Genomic DNA, 22544 nt, shown 5'->3' on the forward strand with positions numbered 1-22544 from the left:
GCTTTTGTTTATCCACGGTTATATATATAACTGGTGTGACAACCATACATTGGGGTGGAAAGGGACCAGAGCCTTCTGAACTTTAACGGTATGAAAATTATTGGGTCAAGTTTGTTTGATGCGTCTATGTTGGGCCATGGCGGCCATGCACAGCAGCACAGTACTAATTAATGGATCCCAAGAAGATGGGATCTACTACATATGTATCTATGGATAAATAATATGTATCCATGCATAAATACTTTCATATATTTTTCTAAATAGGCTTATTCGCGTCAATGTCCCTTGAAAGTAACTTCAATTTTCAATTTGTCCCTTGAAACTTCATTCCTCCCACTTTGTTCCTCAAATTTTACAAAATACCATATTTCGTTAAGTCTGTCTATGAATCCGTCAAAAAAACCTATGTGGCGCTTATGTGGAAGAGGCAATAAACTGCCATGTCAACTTATTTGACGGAGCTTGTAACGGACTTGACGAAATATGATATTTTGTAAAATTTGGGGGATAAAGTGGGAGGAATGAAGTTTTAAGGGGTAAATTAAAAATCGAAGTTACTTTCAGAGGGTATTGGTGTGAATAACCATTTCTAAATATTTTACAAACTTGCAAGTGATGAAATATGAGCATTGTATATCAATCACTGAATTATATAGGGTGCATTGGTGCAAAAGTCCTATATTTATATAAGATCAAGGTAGGTTCTATGAGGGATTTGGATTTCCTGCTTTTCTTTTTGTTTTAATTTGAATAGTATAATATAAATTCAAAGATTTATATAACTTTACTTACTTAAAAAGTGTTACGAATTAATTTCATCTTTTGCTCCATACCATTAGATAGTAAATACATAACTAAGATTAAAAGTCAAGAAAAAATGAGTAGAGAAAAAAACAAGCAGAGGGAGACATCATAATAGAAAATGAAAGAGAAAATAAATGAATTAATCAATTATGAGAAGAGATGTAGCTGACATGTGGTGCATTGTATCCTTGTATATAAATTAAATTGACAAGAATGACATAGCATTTACCCGTATTTGCGGCAAGATTTTGATTTTCACAAGCCTTTCTCTTGAATAAAAAAGAATTTCAAGGACTTTTTGGGATCTTGTGTTGAAATGATTGAGTATTTAAAACTTAAATTTTGTTTAGGTTAGTTAAAACCCGAGTTAGTTTTTTACATTATTAGGGTTGTTCGTCTTGGTTGTAATTAGTTATGATGAGCTAACACAGTTGACGCGCACTGAGTGCTTGCCATATATATCAAAATTAATTGTACTTAATAATTTAATTCAATTGAAATATACAAGAACAGCCATACTTTTATTTTCTGTTATGGTATCAGGCACGTAGCACGGCCTAGTTTTCCAAGAGTTAAGCATGCACATCCGTATATGTGTATCTAGTTAAACCCTAAATTTTATTTAGATTAGTTAAAACTTAAAACTCAAATTAGTCTTACATTGTTAGGATTGTTAGTCTTATAATTAGTTATGATGAGCTAACATGTTGACACGCACTCAATTATTTCTATATATATCAAAATTGTACTTAATAAGTATTTCATAGAAAAAGCATTTTATACATATATATCGAATGCAATTATATATGAAATTAGGGGTTAATAATTAAACATCCAAGAAAAAAACCTTCACAGAAAAAGAAAAGAAAAGAAAAAGGATAAAGTAAAGCATGTTACAGACAACTGAGCCCACCATAATTGTACCAAGTACAAAAGAAAAATAAAAAAGAGCTACTGTGGGCCTTGTAGACAAAAGCTACTTAAGGCCCTAGATGGCAAGCTTTATGACGATAAGGTTTTTGTCTTTAGAAAGATTCTTCGGCCTCATAGACCAAAAGCCCAAAATCTATTTGAGAGCGTCAGCTGGCAACCTTCCTAACCATGGGTTTGAGCCTTCTTGTTTTCACCTGGGTTTTTGAGAAATTCGAGAGTTAATTACACATACATCTCCTGGGGTTTAAAAACTTACACATATACCTCTTGAGGTTTCAAAACTACTACATATAACCCCCTACAAGAGAAAAAAATAAATAAACAAAAAAAAAAATATTTGTATTGAGGTTGGACTTTACACCTTAAAAAATCTTATTAGGCCATTTAACCCCTTAGCATGTCTTTTTGCATAATTGATCATCATTTTTTGCTCACAATAGGGGTTATATGCAACAGTTTTGAAACCTCAAGGGGTATATGTGTAATTATTAAAACCTCAAAGAGTGTATGTGAAAACACAATAAACCCTAGGAAGTGTAAGTGTAATTAACTCGAAATTCGAATGGGTTAGTTACAAATTTACAATTAATCATCTCGAACTATGACTAGTTAACCTCTAAATTAAAATTTTTAACACTCCACCTTCTACATTATGTTTTGTCAAACAATTAACCCTATTACTTCAAAAAAAAAAAAATCAAATGGCGTGTCAGTTTTGCACATGTGACACCGCTTAGAGAGAATGCCACGTGGTGCCACGCTATGTATACAAAATTGCCAGCCCATTTGATTATTTTTACATAATAGGATTATGTGTTTGATGGAACATTATAAGAGGGGTCAAATGTAAATGAAAAATTAGTTTGGGAAATATAGTGTAATCATTCCAATTCAATATGAAACTAAAAATTTGATATGTCCACCCAATTACTCACCACACCCATATCCATTATCCATACACATACACAATTATCTCTCTCCCCTCCTCGTCTATCAACCCGCAGACAAAGCCAACAACCCAAACCTTAACCAGCCCAGCAAACAAAAATGCAGCGCATGGCCCTTCTAAGAGCAGACCCAATTGATATCCCCAGACCCCAGTAGATGAGATTCTGATTGTAACCCATTTAGCTTGTTTCAAAGTTCAAACAGTATTACAGTCCACCCAAAAAAAAAAAAAAACCAGTTTTACAGTTCATTATTTCGTCTGGGGACTTCTATTAGTAGAAAAAGAAAAAAGATTAGCACCCCCATTACAATATTGTGTTTGAAGAGGGTTCTATACATTTCAACATTGACCTCTAAACTTAGAACACCTTTTATACAATCTTGGAACCCAAAAAATGTATGTTGGATAACTAGATTCAAACGCTAATCCTGAATCTGCTTAACACTGGGTTTTCTATAATACCAACTTTAAGCAGAGTTATAGAGTTTGAAGTTATAAACCAGACCAAAATACAAGCCCTTACCAAGTGTCAATTTCAAGGTTGATAAGGATGATGTCATGATGGGCAAATGGTACATGGAAAGGTAGTAAAGGAAATATAAATATATATATTTGGGTGACTCACTGAATGCTACGTACTGTGTCTCATGCTTTGTAAACTATTTTCAACCGTTATGTGTGTGTATCTAAGGTGTGAACAATTGGCAACCATTGATTGATGTCATGATGTGTATGTGTGGGACTCAAGCATCTTAACGGTTAGAAGTTGCCCAGCAAAGCTAAAATATTTTTGGTGGTTGAGAATAAGATGAAGGAAGTGGTGGATTTACGAGTAGGCCCTTGAACTGTGATGGAATACACACTGAAGTGTCTCTGTGTCTGTCATGGACCTCCTAGTTCTCTCTTTTTTTTCTGTTATGAATATGATTAGACACCTTTAATCAAAATCTGTTAAGCAAAGCTCCAATGAGAGTGTGACATGCTAGTTCTAAAAGCACACTGATTGAGAAGACTAATTCTGAGGGCATTCCCATTAGAATCTCAAACAGTTCATTTAAGGGCAGAGGCTCTCTCCCAAAATTAGAAGTAATGATGTAAAGGCAAGAAAGTTGACTATCATTTCCCACTATAAAGCAAAAGCAAATATGTAATTATTCAAAACATGGGGTACAAAGAGATTTCAACCAGACAAACGTTTTGATAATTGATGGGATTAATTAAATGGCTTCAAACATGACTTCTGATTATAATGTTGCCTTCTCATTAAAGTCAATTACCACTGTAATTAATTTTTGCACCTTCCTCTCTTCTTAACTTAGCACAAATCAAGTGCTACAACTCTTCTCTGCATGATTATATGTTGCTAATTAAACCTATTAGAATTAACTAATTACTAATGGGCAATGAATAGTAGCATTTTTACTCTCATAATGATTGTTATTGAGATCTTAAGCTTCCATATAAGGAAAGCAGTAAACGTCAGGGGGTCATGATGCTGATGCTCATGTTTGATGTTTCTATCATCATCACTCTCTGACAAGATAATTAAGTTTAGTTGTGATTTAACTAAAATCTCATGAGATAGCATGTGCTTATGTTTCCAACTAGTGCTAATGGGCCAATGGAATAGATACATTAGGGTCATCTCAAATGTAACCTTTCTAGGTTCTATTGGATCCAATTGCCCAGCAGCACAATGTGGAGTGTTTCCCACAAATTCTTTTCTTTTCCTTCACACCCTGCTGTAACACTTCCTAGCCATATAATTTGGGCAATTAATAAATGGAAATCTCATCCCTAATCTTAATTCAGAACAAAAATCCCCAAAATCTTGGGCTACTTTTGGATTTTAGATTGATGGGTACCTCAAAAAATTTAGGTAGAAGATTGAGAGAGAGACTATAATAATGTGAAAGAGAAATACTCTGATCTGATGGTCACACAACTATTTCTACATCCTGCATATGAACAGTTGTTATCTTGGTTATCTTAATTTGAGTGGTTTGACATAAATATCTGTACTTAAAAAGAACTTGGTTAATTAGCAATAAGTGTGATCATTCTGTGATATGAACAGTTGCTCTTTCCTTGTCAATTGGTTCTGTTTTTGAATTTAGCTTATGAAAAGATGGCTTTAAGGATAATGCAAAGAGGGCATCTCCATCTTTCAAGGGCATATGGATTATGTCTCCCTCCATTTCAATGACTTTTTAATTATGATCGTCCAAATCTTTATCTTCATGAATTCAATTCATTTTACAAATTTCCCATCAACCAGGCTTTTTGCATAAGTGCCTTTCTCTTTACAAAGATGTTATAATTTACACTTGCTTAAATGATGAATTTGCATTAAAGCAGTACTAATAGTCATCAAAACATGCCAACTTGATGCCTCACACTTTGTCTAAGATACAGAGAACTAAACTTGATAAGACTTGCTTCTTTCCACAGAACATTATGTGCCTCAACTCTGAAAATACCTGAGTGGAAGATTTCTGTAAAGTGAACTCACACAAATCAACTGATACAAAAGCATTATCTTTTATAGAATGGAGGAAAGAATGAAATAGAGAACCAACTACATGCATGTTCCCAGCTTGTTCACTTTCTGTTTAGTGCATGTTAGAGCTGAAATTAGAGGAGTTGGACGTTTTGGATGTTTGTATTGTACACAACATATCTTGGTAGTGTATGCACTTCTGCAACTCATTGTTCAAGCAGTCTAGCCATCACAAGACTAGATCCACCAGCGTGACACCGTATAAGGGATTAGACCCGGTTTCATACCCTTTTTCACAACCTAGGTGCTTGTTACTTGACCCAAAAGACTAGCTTGTTAGATGATGCTTCCCATCCACCATTATAAGCCTAAATTCTAACCCATTTTCATGTACTGTTCACTGATATTTTCACTTGGTTGACATTATGACTGAATACTAATAAATTTAAATATCAATAGAGAAACCATGTACTTGCAGACACAGGTACTTATAGAGATAATTTATGTAGAAACATGTAAACAGAAAAGAAAATAAAAGAGAAAAATGCATTGATTTAAGGGAAAGGTCTCAGACTCTCAGCACAATGATGGTGTCCTGATGACTGTTTGAATAAACGAAATTCACTGTCCTCTCTATAAAATATGAAATTCTTTACATGCACCAAGAAGAGTCTGCTGCAAAAGACATAATATAGTCTTGCAGATTAGCCCTTGTTCTGCCGAGATGGTTGTCTCTCCTTTATGGCATCGTACAGTGGACCAATATAATAAGCTAAGTAAGTTAATAAAGGGCATGGGCCTGCCGGGAGGGACTGATATACTTCACATATTGTGTATGCTTGATTACTGATTAGCAAAGCCCCACAGGGCCACAACCCTCTTTTTTTATGCAATTTCAATTCAATTTGATGTGTTGTTTTTGCAACTGATAAACTTGGTTGGGGGACCTATATTCTAAGTTCTGGGGTATATTCAACCTTCTCTAGGGAGTACTAGTACTTCCAGCTCAGCAACTTGTAATATACAAATACACATTAATTTCAAGGAGTGATTTTGGATTAGATCTGTCCCAAGCATTGTCTGGCCATGATTACTAAAGGGTTTAAGAGCCACCCTTTCTGCACCTCTCTTGTCTTTGGTGACGAATCCACAGTAATGTGGACATTATCTCTTGATTAACATCAACATGAATAACCCCATATCCAATTAGTGATTATACATAACTAGTTATATTGAGAGAAATATATCTCTCCTTAAATTACAGTGATATTTTTTGAGATAAAATTTACATCCGAACATTCCCAAAGTGATTAAATCGGAGCCCGAAAGATGTTGGCCCCCAAAATTACCTTGCCTATATAGACCAAGGTAAATGAACACGTCATTAGCTTAACCCAAGATAAAAGTATGAAATTTTTAATCATTCCAATCATTTGAAGAGAGAAGACAGAGATTCATTCCCTAGAATGGAGGGTCAAAAAGATTAAAAAGAAAAATATTAATATTATAAATTAAGAAGTAAACTAACCCACCTAGCCACCTGGGTAACTAATTTCAATATGCAGAGAAGGAATTGATTATAAAAGTGAAAATTGGAAATGACAGCAAAGCCGACAGATTTTTTTTTTTTTTTTTGGGCCAGGGTCAAGCCGACAGATTATTAAACATAAGATTTGCATCAATTAGCAAAAAAGAACAAGGGAATAAACATGTAACAATAGTTGACTTCATATGAACAGCTCATATGGTTCGTGACGAGGGCATGGAGATTACAAGCATCTTCTTATGGGGTCTGCAGTTAACCCTTTAATATTCAAGTCCCAGCGGGATGTCTGAATTCAGACATTGCTGGTCAAGGAAGCTTCATAATACAAGAACAAGTTGACAGGCTATCACACAAAAAAGTTATTATTATTATTCTCATCATCATCTTCATAATCAAGAAAAAACCTCTTTCTGAAGTTTGGAATGTGTTTTAAGGAAATTATTTATTTATTTCTTTAGGAAAATATTTACCAGTTTGGATGTTTGTATGCCATGCATACCTTGCAAAGAATATTTTGTGATCCATAACTATAAATTAAGAAAAAAAATATATATATATATATATTTATGGGTCCGGATTCTTTACTGATATTTTGGCGTTTATCTTATGTACGTTTACATTTAAAATAATCGTCAGGTACATGGAGAGACAATGAGAAGGGATGACAAAATTTCTCGCCTCCGAAAATCCCCGTGGGGACCCGCCCCAATTAACCCATGCCGTCTCCTCCCCGTTCCGTATATTCGTTTTATAAAAAAAAATTATATTATATAATTATATTATAATTTCTTATCTTAATTTTTGTTGTCTTTAAAATTTAATGGTGTTGTTTTTATGATTTTGTGTTGTTGTAATGTAATATGATGAATTTTAATGTATTTTATCTATACTCTATTATGTATTTATGTTGATTTAATATGTTATAATAATAGGGGCTCCAAATACTTGATGGAGACCCGATTTACCCGACGGGGTGAGTATGATTTTGGCAAATCCAACCCGAACCCAACATGTTGCCATCCCTAACAATGAGACATGCATAAAAATAGAATGAGATTAAGAGTGAGAAATATAGATGCAGTCTCACCCTTCATCTTACATCTTATAAACTAGTAAAAAAGTTGAGAATGAGAATTTGAGGTTTTGAATCCAAGACCTCCTGCCAATCAAACTATGATATTATGTTACCATTTATCTCAAAAGCTTAAACTATTAAAAAATAAATCAACAATATATATTAAACTTAGAATACATATATACATGCCATATTAAGGTCCTAACGTGGTTCATTTACCAGTGTACATTTTGCAATTCACTTCAATAATGTAATTGTGTCATTACACCAACATATATCCAATACACGCCTCTTCCATAAACTAATACACAATGGTGAAAACAAATTGTCTTAAATGGATTGATATTATTGTGCATGAGCGCTCATCTGATGCAATTAATATCGTCAGTCTTAGAGACTCACCATATGCCACTGACTTAATTGTAATAATTCATTTTGTCTTTCATGTAGCTTTCAAAATACATAAACTAAATAAAGGACAGCTATATTTATTTTATATTATTGCCGTATTTATATATAATATAAAGAATATGCCTGTAATCGGTACTTTCTTCTTTCATCTTTTATAGCTTTAATTAGCATTATATACAGTAATACAACTTGCTTGCTGCATGACGTCAGAGGATAAATCAAAAATTAAGAAAAGAAAATTGGAAAAGCAAGGATAGATGGCAGAGGACTTGGCAGAATTTGAGTGATTTTTAAGAACTTCTCAAATATCTTGGAAATATTTCGTTCTTTGCAATCAATTATGAAACTTTTCAAAGTAATCATGATTTGGGAAAATTACCCAAAAAGCTAAGAGAAAAAAAGGTCGACCAATACAGTCCGAGAAGTATCTGACACAAAATTTAGTCAATAAAGGAGTGTACGTTGTACCAATGGAGTATTCAGCACATAATTAATAAATATACTTTCTTCATAAATTACTGAGGAGTACTATTTTCTTTCAAATAGATATCTCATATCCATGCTGTGTTGTTTAGACTGAATTTAAACCACATATTTTACCACACAAATCTATCTAATCAGTAGTCTAAATTAATAATATTTTCCAGTAGAAGAATATTAGGAGCTTCGTTATCAACAATTTATTGCAGTTTCCCATATGAGCAAACATTACTAGTCGTGGGTATTACTTTTGATCAGAAATTTTCCCTTTTCCCAAATCAAGTGGCTTCTTGTGTGTTAAGAATCTTAGGATAGAGTTTGTTGAAATAGGGTATTACTTAAAATTCAATACAAACTACAAAGTTATCATTTTCCATTTTTAAAAATCTGTTGTGGACTGCTTCATTTTCATACCTACAACTTTAATTACATGCGCTTCTAAGAATGAGTTATATATATATATTATTTGTTTTAAAGTCTAGTTTTTTTCACGGATGGATTATATATCTTTCAAGAAATTCTCCAGAAAGTGCAGCCAAAATCTTAAATTCTCAAACCTTGATGAGACAATGTCAAAGTCAAATAATTGGAGCTCCATCTCCCCAGTATTCCACTATCCCTATCTATCAACTGGGCTGGTCCAGTTGCATCTGGAGTTCTGGACCGTCGGATTGTGATGGACCCACAGTACATGGGTCAAGAAGCTGACTTGGACCCTGCAGTGAGAAGCAGAGGAACCCAACTCAGGAAATTGAAATATAAATTCAAAACTACAATCTCCAATCACCCTCATGAATGTGACCTCTCTCTTTGAGGCTCCTCCTATTAATTTGATTCCCTACCAGGCTGCCATTTCATTTTCTTAACCTCCTTATCGTCCCTCTGTCTCTCTCTCTCTCTCTCTCTCTCTCTCTCTCTCTCTCTCTCCCTCTCTCTTAGTTCCACCACTTCACTCCCCTAGAAAACATATCAAAGCCTACTCTTGCTGCTGACAATTCATCACATCAGGGTCTCTATACAATATACAAACCTTGCCACTTTATAAAGTCACTTGCCAGCATTGCAGGTGGGTTGGACTCCACATGGGGAGGCACTCTTGTTGCTACAAGCAGAAGCTAAGGAAAGGCCTCTGGTCTCCTGAAGAGGATGAGAAACTTCTCAATTACATCACTAAGCATGGACATGGCTGTTGGAGCTCAGTCCCTAAGCTAGCAGGTATACTACTCTAATTCATTGCTTTGTGCCAGTATCACTGCAAAGGCCAAAAGAACTAAAACACTGTCTTTCTTTATGCGACATATGGTATATTTTGGCAGGTCTACAGAGGTGTGGGAAGAGCTGCAGGCTAAGGTGGATAAATTACCTGAGGCCTGATTTGAAGAGAGGACCATTTTCACAGCAGGAAGAGAATTTGATTATAGAACTTCATGCAGTTCTTGGCAACAGGTACTTGGTTTTTCTCAAAAGGGTACTCATTAATTCATCTTCTGGGTATTAAATAGGATCAGTTCTGTGGTTAATTATATGCTCTACTTCATCAGGTGGTCTCAGATTGCAGCTCAGTTACCAGGAAGGACAGATAATGAGATAAAGAATTTATGGAATTCTTGCATTAAGAAGAAGCTGAGACAAAGAGGCATTGACCCCAACACTCACAAACCACTCTCAGAGGTTGATCAAAGTGACAAATTAGAGAAGCTCTCTCCAACCTACAAAAGCAATAATGAGAAAGCCTCTGTGGGATCCAATGAGCTGAATCTGGTGGAGCCAGTGAACAATAATAATAATTCAAAGCTACCTACAGAGAGATACCCAGTTGAAGTTTCTTCCAGCTCCAAGGCCATCAACAATGGCAGCAGCAGCAGCAAAAATTTGACCCAAGAATTCTTCATAGACAGAGCTTGTACCTCAAATGAAGGCTCCACCACCAGTTGCAGGCCTAGTGATTTGGTGGGGTATTACTCTTTTCATCACCACCAGTCGAATTATGGGTCAGCAGATATGGGGCTTAATGCAGTTAATATTAATCCAAATACCACTTTCAGCTTCCTCAATCAAAATTCCAGGTCCAATTCTGATCATCACCAGAATATGGTGTCTGAGTTCAGCTCTATGCCATCCAACATGTCAAGCTCTTCAATTTTCACAACTCCTCCTCCTCCTCCTCCCACACGTGTGAAGCCTTCCATTAGTCTTCCATCTGACAATTCTTCCACTCTCTCTTGTGATGTCAATAGGGTCCAGAATTGGGAGTCCAATAATGCCTTCAGCAACAATGGCAGCATTAACAGAAGCACTAGCAGCATCGAATTGCAAAGCAACAACAATAGCAGCTACTTTGACAACACTGCTGCTTTCTCTTGGGGACTTCCTGAACCTGTAAAATCTGACAAAGAAGCCCATCATGTGCATTCATTCGACAGCGCCGACGATGTGGAAGACCAGCTCAAATGGTCTGAATACCTCCATAGTACTCCATTTCTGATGGGAACCACTATGCAGAATCAAGCCTCTCAATTATCTAGCTACAGTAGTGAGGTTAAACCAGAAACCTCACACTTCATGACATTGAATGGGTCAAGTCCTACTTCAACAATAACAACTTGGCATCACCACCAGAACCAGCAGCATCAGCAAGCTTTACAAGCTTCAGACATGTACACAAAGGACCTCCAGAGACTTGCTGTAGCTTTTGGACAGACCCTTTAATTAGTTTGTGTTTTATTCAACATCGGTCGATGATCATGTGCAGTAGGCATGCCTACTCTAGCTAACAATTGAGACAATTCCATCAGAAGGTGTCCGTTTGAGAGGGCTTGGAAGACTTTTACAGGTGTGTGCTATAGAATTTTTCTTCGTTGATTTTTGTAAATGTGTCCGATACCAAACTTCAATTTCTCTCAGTCTTTTAATTTGTTACCATATATTATGATATTCTATCTCATGAGGGAGCTCATGTTCATGATCCTTTTGTGCATGAAATACGGTAGAATTACTATCCAATAAGGCTTGTTACATAGTCTCTCTCGACTCTCCCGCTTATATATCTCATGTCCTTAAATATTCAATATTGTTCTTCATTCAATTACTGTAGATTTACTTGTAAACAATCACAAAACATTTATTTGGGACTCAGTGTGTGGTGGAAATGTGGAATTGATTATAAAAGAAGAGTGTTTCTATATAAATATTTTCACTTTTTTACAGAAAGGTTTCACTGACGTGGAGTGCCATCATGTGACTCTTGTCACAATGCCATACAGTAAAAGATTATGTGTGTGTGTGTGTGTGTGTGTGTGTGTGTGTGTGTGTGTGTGAAATTAAGTTCCCATATATATATAGGTTGCAACCAGTATATATCATTACATCTGCCTTCACCTTTTCCAATCTCAAGTTCAGGGTGTGATTGTGACTCCATCTGCAAGATATCCAAAAACTTTGGTTTCCTGGGATCCATTTTCCTTAATTGCTTTAATAATATACATCACTTTCTGTCTTGATCCTTTTCACATTGAAAAATACATAAAATTCTATGTGTTGTTTTTCTCTAGTGCAAAAAATTCAAGCAACCATTTTTTCTTAAATGGGTGTCTATCACTGTCTCCTAGAGATCGATGAAGATGGTTTTCACTTTTTCACAGTCTTTAAGTCACTTCCTCCCCCGGCCCCCTCCAAGACTCAATGGCTGAAGACATGAAATTATGCTTGTCTTACTTTCCTTAATTAGTTTACTGCACGTACCAAGCAAGAATATTGACTAAATGAATCCTAAATAAATTCAAAAATGAATAAATGGGGAGGCAGGAAAATCCCACATCATATATTGATAGGAAGCCACCTGCTTGGTAGTACTAGTCAAGAAATATATGGGAAATGACTTGCAATCCAATAAAGGCCATGAGTTGCTGTCTGTTTGCTTAGTTGGTGGCAGTGACTAGCTAACATTATCTTAAGACATGCTGAGGAGAAAAACGTCCAATTCTTTTTTTTTTTTTGGTCGAAAAAACTTCCAATTCAGTACAAAGAAATATTGAGGGGATATTTAAGTGTACAGTGCATGAAGATTGAGGGAGGTGGTGACGATCTAAATCATATCGTACTATTATATGTGTGTGTGTGTGTATGATCACAAGAGGAGGATACCGTGTGGTGTGCCCTTACGTGGGCCTAAACTTTTACTACTTCTGTGAGGAACAGAGAATTGGGGTCCCTCCAAGATGCTGAAACTTCAAGAAAAGTGGGAAAAATAGAGAGAGAGAGAGAGAGAGAGAGTTGAGTGTGAAGTGTGAAGTGCAGTAGTGTACAAGATGATAGAATTGACTCTGCAGAGTCAGAGGAAAAAATTGAGAAAGGGTCCTCCACATTAGGGTGAATTTTCTTAAGAAGCATCTTCCCTTTATGTGCCAAGACAAGGGTAAATCTTGGTCCAGGGAATGAAAGCAGTTAAAGTAAACTACAAATACGTGTGTGTGTGTGTACAGAGTTTTAAATCCTGCACAACACACTGGTATTGAAGATTTAATGTTAGTTATATCCCATGAGCCATGAGGGACTGACAAGACAGAGTTAGGACTACTAGTTAGAGAAATAGAGAACAAAGTAAAATTTAAAATGACTTTTCTACCATATTGGCAAGTATGAATATGAATACGAGCTCTTTATTCTCACTTACATACTCAAAAAGCATTATAAATTCAATTTTTTAAGTGTCGGGATACAATTATACAAAAGCGACCCAATTATAAGAATTGGTTTATTTAAGATTATGATGTTACTCTATGAAACCCTTTTATTATTACAACTTACAGTGCTTGTCTGTCTAATTCTCGGACAAAAATTGGAAGAGCTTAGTTAAAAATGAAAATATGATACCATTTGGGGAAAAAGAATTGAAGATGATAGATTGATAATAGAGTATGGGGTATATTTTAACTTTTAAGGAAGCCTCCTATTCAAGTAAAAGGTGACCGGCCAGGCCATTCCTTGTATCAAATAGACGACAGGCAGTAGGCACCATTTTGTTTGTCCATGCGCACAGACATTAATTGGAGTCTCTCTCCCAGAATTAGGTGTGCAACTTGGGGCGGGTCAACAAGAGCCTGTCCGAACTTTACCCGGTGTTTGAACTCATGTGGAGGATTTGAAAAAGTCAAAATCCGTCTGAACCCAAACCTTACCTCAACCTGAATTTTTTGGGTTGGTCTTGGGTACAGGTCATGCCCGCCGAACCCGAATTTTAACCCGAATTTCTAACCCGATTTATATTAGTATTATGCTATAATTTATATATTAAATTATATTTTGATTTAAATTAGTAATAGAATATTTAGTTTATATATTGCTATTGAAGATAAACTATAGATTTAAAAAAATGTCAAAATATGTATTCTATCTTATATATTTTTGTATGGAATAAAACTTAAACGATGGTGTTTGGTAGCAATATAATTGTGATGTTATTATTATTTTCTATTCATGCTGAAGCCTTGAAGGTTTTGCTTTGTTTTATTTGAACTTAGTTGATATTTGAAGTTTTAAACTATGGTGATTGATTAATTGGGGTAATTGTGTTATATTTTTATCAAATTTTTTTTTTTTTTTCATAAGTTAAAACCAACTCGTCTAAACCCGAATTCGAAAAATAAAGCATGGGTTGACTTTCAACCTGCCTGAGTTGTACCCCTACCTAGAATATGTCTACGTCTTCTTTATATATATTTGCAGGCTAGTAAATATTTAATCTATATGTATGAATATACATATTATACATAACATGCATGTGAACCAAATTATTGGGTCTATCTGTTGGGGCCCTACAAATAAAGGTATTGTTGGTAAAGAACAAAAAGCATTGCAATATTGGCCAGACTGAGAGGAGAGAAGATGGGATTACAGTAATGCAGTTGCCAATTTTGAATTCCATGCATTTTAAAATGCTGTACCTCATAAACTTCAATATCTTTTAATTTAATTAATTAATTGGAGGAACCCCTTTACTTTTCTTTGATCAATTTATTAATATATATACTTTATCAACTGATGAGATGAATGAATGTGATGATAATGATTAACCCAATGATGATCACTGTGGTGGGGATTATGATAAAATGTAAAATATAATTATTGTCAGAAGATTTTGTGAAACAGGAAATCAAGAAGAACAAGGTTTAGAGTTTAGACACAAGTCAGGATGGTCCATGAAAAATGACTTGAAAAATATAGCAGTTTCTTAAACTACAAGTTGACAAAAACAATTACCTTTCTATGGCCACGTTTAGTGTTCTGAGTATATAAAATAAACAATAATATTCTTGTATTAGAATCATCCTTCACAGAATGTTCTTTACCTAAATACTTTGAGGTTCAAAATATTGAGATCGATTAAAAAAGAAACAGAGTATTGGTTGTACCTTGTTGGCAGAGATTCACTCAAAGAATCTTCAGCAAAGAAAAACCAGCACCTTGTCTCTCATTTTGATTTTTGACAATAACTGCATTGGCATTCAGTCTACGTTCCTGTGACTGAAGTTTGTAACACCAATTTTTTTTTTTTTTTTACAATAAATGATTTATAACTAGCACATGAGTAAACACTGTGAGAGATCGAACGTTACAACAAATTTGTTAAGTAATATTACATGGGTTTATTTATTTTTAGTACCCATTTTAGTCTTTCTTTGAAACCCAAGGTTTTCCAGTTGAGATTTTATAGCACAAGCATACACAAACTCATATATGGCTATATGTCCACCACATGAACTTGGGAAAAGTCCCATATGTTACCTCTCATGAGGCATAGAGCCAATTTAGTATTGCTACAACTTCTAAAACATAGTCCTTTACCAACTAGCACAATATTGCTGTGGAGAATTTCTTTTCTTTAAAACATGCACCACCGTTTTATTAAATTTCAATTTATAGATAATTTAAAGTGGAGTGAAGCAGAAGAAAACACCAAAAAAATTGGACCTGGAAAGCAATGCAATACAATACAATACAATACATTACATTATTCCACAACTTTATTTATCCCTGCAGACAATAAAAGGGTTAATGATAAGGAATCTCGCATTTAATCATTCCCAAAATAATTCGAGAGAGAAAGTCTCAAATCTTGGCATAATCATTGATGATCATTAATATTATTTTCAACCCTCTTATCTCAAATGTGAATGAATTGAGCCCAATTTGATTCCTACACACAAGATCTTCTCCAACATTAAAATATGTTTGAAATTATGAAGAGTAACATGGCACTAGGATGATGTGAAATTATGAATACATTAACAAACACAAATTAAATCAACTCTTTGTCTGGTTGCTATCATATTATAATCAGAACAGAGAAGCAGTTAAAGCAATTAGGAAATAACAAACCATAGAAGATAAAGAGAATAAAAGATACATACAAAGAGAAGTCTCTGAGTCTTTATGGGTTATATATAATTATAGGGTAGAGCTGTATTTAAAAAAAAAAAAAAAAAAACAAGGCTAGTTGTTCAAGTAAGACACAAACTAAGCTCTTTATTAAAGGTTTGAAGAGAGAAGGCATTGGCAATAGATTCCTCCTACTTTGTCAACGGAAGATAATACTATGATAGGTCATAGGATGGCTTGCTAGCCTTGCTGGGTTTATTGACTTTATTCTTTGTAAAATGAAAATGTTCGGCGCAAGGTTCTATGGTGATCTGAATCAAATGGTTACAGTAAAATTTTTTAATCTAGATCAAAATCTATGGCTCAAATTTAAGTCAATGTTTCTCAAATCAAAATTTTTGCCAAAAAAAGAAAAAACTAATCTTCTCATTCAAGAATTAAGGTTTTTTTTTTTAAAAAAAAAAAAAACAGCCCAAGACTCCCACCGAGAAAAAACAGCCCAATAGGACATAATACAACAACAAGGCCCAGTTCCAAACCTAAAAAAGGCACAACCTAAAAAACAAGCCCAAAGAAAGAAAAAGAAAAAGAAAAACATCCAGGTCCAAACCTCAAGCCCAGATGAATATTATTAGTTTTTTATTTTTTTTCATTTACACGACTCCATCAAACCGCACCGTTTTAAGTCAAAGCACACTGGAGCCTCATCCAAGCACCGGCAGGTAACCACATTCTCTTATGAATAATGCATTATTGCATTATTGGTGTTTGCATAATCATAATTGAGTACAATTATTACTCTTACATTTTTACTATTGTTTTGGAACAATAATTTCTAAATTTTCATTTACTAGAAGGAAACAAAAAAAATCCCAGCTGCTACTTATTTTACTCTTATGCTCATTTATGTTTGCTTACTCCTGATGCTCCTTTGCTTACAAACTAATGCAAGCCAGTAACCATCATGTTTCCTCTAGTTTCTTATGTGCAGCTGGAACCTTGTGTAGTTATGTACACAGTGTTCTATAATATGTCAGTTTTTGTTAAAAGTTATATTATGGGTTTTGTTGCATTTTTGGAATGAGTTTATGGAAAACATAATCAAATATATGAAGGAGCTTTCACCAAAACACTACATCAATGAGAAATGCTTGCTCATCACATATGCACTAATTTATTACAAAGTTATTTAATTTAGAAGAGAGGAGAATAAAGATAACTCAATAGGATGACCATGTAAATGAGCCGACTGATAAAACTTTGTTCCTTGGAAATTAAACCAGATGGTGGCAACTATAATCAACTGCCTTAACTACTGCTCGGTCAAAATACCAATCCCCAACAGCTGCAGCGATTGTCTGCATATTGTTGATCAAACATAACATTAGACGTTTAGCCGTTTAGAAACTCCTGTTTCTATGTAATAGTGCATGCATGTATGCAGCATCCACATCTCAACAAGACAACAACAACCAGCATTCAGTACAATAGAGTCTTAACTTCACTTTACAAGTTCCATAACTTTGCATGCAATTTAGTATCACTTCTTAAAATCCCTATTATCAATGTGAAATCATGGTATATTCTTATGCATATCTAAGTAGATATGTGAGTTTGTGAATTATGCTGTATGAAAACTTAATATATACTGTTAGATCAGGCTCACCATGTTTCCAATAGCTGGATAGCCACCACCAAACCATCCACCCTGCTCCTCAATTTGGCAGTGCGCAAAACATGAATACATAAACAGCCCGTTTTGATTAGACACTGTAAATTGTTCTACAGCATTCAGCATTTCATCCCTGAATTCTGTTTTAGAGAAGAATAATGTCATAACAGTAAAAGTTTAGTTCCAACAATTTTAAGAGTTCAATCTATTCCTCATATATGGGATCACCTTGCAGAAATTGCATCTGTGATGGAGAACAACTTGAAAGGTTGACTCTGCAATCGTTCCAGTGGCCTTGAGGATCTGCTGCTTGTGGAGCTAAACTGTTTTGGATCTGATTTCAAGTGGAAAAATACAAATTAGATTTTTTATGTGAAGTGCTTCCACTGCTACTCAAATAAGACCCTGCAAAAATGAACAATTTACCTGCCATGAATCATATGTAGGGTTGACTATAAATAGTGGGGTTTTAATGTCGGCAATTAAGTTCTGAGGGAAGAAGCACTGCAAGGAAGGACAAATATAAAAGTGGGGTTGGGGAAGTGTGTCAGTTTAAGAGCAAGCAGAAATGCACAACTTTTCTATCTTTCCACCTGACTCAAACCAAGGACTGCAAGAGAAAAAATAAACAAAGAAATGATTACTGAAGTAGGATCAAGGTGGCTAGTACAACTCGACGGCAGATTTTTCTGCACCCCCTGTGGTAATCATAACAATCCATAAGCAAACATTAAAAATATGGTGCCAGAGTTTACAGAAGAAAAAAGCCGGGAATTCAGAACTTGAAATTTCACTAAATGAGACAACTTGGTTTGGTCACTTGCAAGTCTATACCTGCAAGCCTGCGACACCACTGTAATAATTCCTAAGTGTGCGTCCACCAGAAACATCAACCCTACACTTCCATACAAGATCACCAATGAAAATCTTAGTGCTAATAACTAGCAAGGAAAATGTCTGCATATCAGTAATGCAGGAAAGAGTAAGGGCATTCAGGATAGTACTTACGCATCAAGAAACAATCCAGCATCACTCAGGCACTTCACTTTTGTAGTTGTTGGAAATAAGCCCCGGAACTGATCACAGTGCAAAATTGATGCAAGACCGCCGGCAGAGCAACCAGAAAGAAGAGCCTGAAATACAATTGATCAGTATGTTGCAAGAAGTGCCATAATTGGAACAAGAATAGATCTCAAGCAAGAAGAGTTCTTATACCTGCTTGGCGTAACGCATGCCCCTTGACATAAACTCTTCCATTGCAGACTGCCATATGCGCTGTCCTCTAAATTGCAGTTGTGCTTCCTAAAATCAGAATCACTACATTTTAGCATCTGGTGTACACATTCGTATGAAAATAGTTGAGGTATATTCCAGCAAAGGAAGATTCATGTTGGATTTATAATTTTAAGCCATATAAGATCATGCTATTTTCTTTCACCTACCTCTCTCCTACTCTTCTTATAGTGTAACTTTGAGTAATTCTATAGATGAGAAAGTATAAGAAGGTCAATTTGAAGGCCTATAGGAAAACACCAAATATACTGTCCAAAAGACTACATAAAGTTGGAGCAATGCTTGTGAGACTGAAATTTATATCTTTATTGATCAATCTTTTGGCAGCCTGACTATAATCAATACCACTATATCGCAGAAAAATGTAAATGTAAAGAACATCCTACTAACCTTATTTTCACTGTCCCCAGTAAAAGAAGCACCATCACAATATCGAAGCTTTATTCTATTCCAGTTGAAAAAATCTGCAATCCCATATATATGAAAGATAAGGGTCAAGCAGGCTAAATCCAGGACATGATCAGCCTTTGAGAATTTAACATTAAGAAGTTTGAGGAGAAAACCAGGATTTTCTTCAGATTTGTTGCTTAGAATTCCAGCAAATTCTCTCTCTTTTTCCATGAATGTTGATGATCCAACGTTCGATTTTTTGCGGTCAACACAACTTATGATGTTGTTACACCATCCTCCTCCCTGCCACAAGATGTTTATTCATTCTAGTCAAGTTCTGAATGAAGCATAATGTTAAAAGTTAAAAAATGCAAGATATAATGCAACAACTATGCATAATGTCATTGTTCACAAACCTCTAAGTGAATGAGCCAACTATTTGCCCCTGAGCCATATCCAGGATCAAAATGATAACCAGGTAATGTTCCATCCAAGCAGACTGCAAGAGCCAAAAAGACAAGTAGGTATATTAGAAGAAAATAAATATGGCAGAATTCAAAAAAAAAAAGAACACTATTCATAGGAGTGTAGTGTACCTGCTCCTTTGGCAGCAGCTCCTTGAATGAGGGTTAGTCCAACCATGTTTTTTTCATCCTTGGAGTCTCCATAGGCCTCCAACAAAGGCAGCTCTGTTTCATTAACACTGTGCTTCACAAACCCATCAACCCATTGGCTGAAAACAAGTGCCATGACAATCCCAACCCACAACAACTTCATCATGGCTCTCCTCTGGTCTGCTTCAAACACTCTGCCATCCATGTCTTTGAAAAGACAACTATGAAAAGGAGTTATCACTAAACCCATCAACCCATTATGTGAGTATAGCGTGAATCTCACAGATTTCCTAATAAGTTTCAGTGCATATCGCAGACATACGTCACTAAATCAGAAAGTAAGTAAACAATTTTACCATATTGTACACAATTTGTCACTTGTCATAACATATCAATTGATTATATTGGGAAAGCTTAAGGTAGATATCTGATTAGCATAAAAGGAAATAGTCTGTAAAAGAGGGGCTGAATAGGAAAGGTCCAAGGTAATGTACTTGCTTGCATGGTTTTGCTTCTAATATTCCAGTTAACCAAAGCTTGGAATGTTCGAAATGAACAAATTAAGGCCTCTCATATCACACCATCACGCAGTGCATATCAGACCATCACGCAGTGCCGGCCCTGAAGGGGGGCACGAGTAAGACTGCCTAGGGCCCACTTTCAAGAGGGGCTCACAAATTTTTATATTATGTATATATTAATATATATATATATATATTAAAAAAAAAATAGTTGTTGGGTTTATTTATAATGTCTTCGCTGTAATTGGGTCTTTCTACTTATTGTGTCAGAGCTGTAGTTCTCCAGTTTATTTCTTTGAGCTTAGGCCCCCCCTTTGTACCAAAAAAAAAAAACTAGGCCCTTCTAAAATATAAAGTTTGGATTATGCAACCTATTTTTCCTTGATTATTAGTTGAAAGTCACCTTTTTATTTCTTTTTATTTCCTTAATTTGTGTTTGGCCACCTTGCATGGTTTTGCTTCTAATATTCCAGTTAACCAAAGCTTGGAATGTTCGAAATGAACAAATTAAGGCCTCTCATATCACGCAGTGCCGGCCCTGAAGAGGGCACTGAGTGCGACCGCCTAGGGCCTACTTTCAAGAGGGGCTCACAAATTTTTATATTATGTATATATTAATATATATATATATATATCAAGAATGCTCTAAAATTAACTGGTTAGTAAGTTAATACAAAGATAACCACCATGTTGGGCCCACTGCATAATGTAATATCAAAATCTGAACGGTCTATTTTTTAGGTTCTACTTCAAAGATTATCACTGTAAAAAATCTCTAAAATCGGAAGCCATTTAGTCATTTGATTATAATAACAACTATTTATATACTTTTATTGAAAATACTGGTCGTCTATTTATTTGATCTTAAATAGATGACTACATGATTTTCGATTTAGTTAATTTTTTACAATGATGATCTTTAAAGTTGGGCCTAAATTATTGATGGTTCGGATTATGAAATTAGTTATGTGATGAGCCTAAAAGCATGGTTAGCTTCGTATTAACTTGCTAACTGGTTAGCTTTAGAGCACTCCTCATATATATATATATATTAAAAAAAAAAAATTGTTGGGTTTATTTATAATGTCTTCGCTGCAATTAGGTCTTTCTACTTATTGTGTCAGAGTTGTAGTTATCCAATTTCTTTCTTTGGGCTTAGGCCCCCCTTTGTACAAAAAAAAAAAAAAAAAAAAAAAAAAAAACTAGGCACTTCTAAGATATAAAATTTGGATTTTGCAACCTATTTTTCCTTGATTATTAGTTGAAAGTCACCTTTTTATTTCCTTAATTTGTGTTTGGCCAACTTGCTTCATTTTTTCTTTGACTTCTCACGTGAATCATAAGAGAAGCAAACCAACATCCTCATCTGCATGACAGTGAGTCCTTTTTGCCCTTGGGTTTACACCTTTTTTTTTTTTTTTTATCAAAAGTACATGCATTCTTTTTGGAAAGTTGGATTCAAAGAGCATATTTGGTTTGAATTGGCAAAGACAGATCTTTGCCTCTCTATATAGTCTCGTAGAAAACTAGTTTTTTTTTTGTTCTCCACATGCTCTTTCAATCTGAAAGAAATTAGAGAGGTCTCATTGAGGCAAGAAAGTAATTAATATTTGAGTGTGTGTTTTCCCTTTTAATTTTTCTCTTATATTTCTATAAATTATTATTTTTTTCAATTATTTCTTGACGTTTAGCCAAAAATTTCTTAATTGATTTCTTGATGTGATCGAAAATTTTCTAATTAATTTCTTGTCAATTATAAATTGTTTTGCAAAAGATTTTATTAGGGGCCTAATTTAGATTTCGCCCCTGGGCCTTCTAAAAGTCAGGACCGGCTCTGCCATCACGGACCACAGTAACCAGTATTCTGAGCTGGAGGCATGCTTCCAACAAGTCACACAATTAAGTCATGTCATTGGTGCTACTCCCTAGATAAGTCCACACACCCTTTGCGATTGTGCAAAGAGTAATCCTAGAGGCAC

At 35.0% G+C, this 22544-nt stretch overlaps 1 protein-coding gene and 1 pseudogene across 3 annotated transcripts; one reads left to right on the forward strand and one right to left on the reverse strand.

The window, feature by feature from the left end:
- Positions 1–9667: 9667 nt before the first annotated feature.
- On the forward strand, positions 9668–11720 carry MYB86 (myb domain protein 86). Of its 3 annotated transcripts, none has more exons than XM_086248561.1 (4): positions 9668–9913; positions 10015–10144; positions 10240–10764; positions 10936–11720. In XM_086248561.1, exons 1-4 carry the CDS (start codon positions 9781–9783, stop codon positions 11405–11407), a joined length of 1260 nt encoding a protein of 419 aa, XP_086104687.1. In that variant the 5' UTR covers positions 9668–9780; the 3' UTR covers positions 11408–11720. The 3 variants fall into 3 exon arrangements, with proteins under 3 accessions (XP_086104687.1, XP_086104688.1, XP_086104686.1); XM_086248562.1 differs by having other exon boundaries at positions 10240–10653; XM_086248560.1 differs by having other exon boundaries at positions 10240–11720.
- A 6118-nt stretch (positions 11721–17838) lies between these two features.
- LOC147281221 (pectin acetylesterase 6-like) lies at positions 17839–20210 on the reverse strand (annotated as a pseudogene).
- Between the last annotated feature and the right edge of the window lie 2334 nt (positions 20211–22544).

Source organism: Dryas octopetala, chromosome 6 (assembly GCF_963921425.1).
Source record: "Dryas octopetala chromosome 6, drDryOcto1.1, whole genome shotgun sequence".
NCBI classification, from domain to species: Eukaryota; Viridiplantae; Streptophyta; class Magnoliopsida; order Rosales; family Rosaceae; genus Dryas; species Dryas octopetala.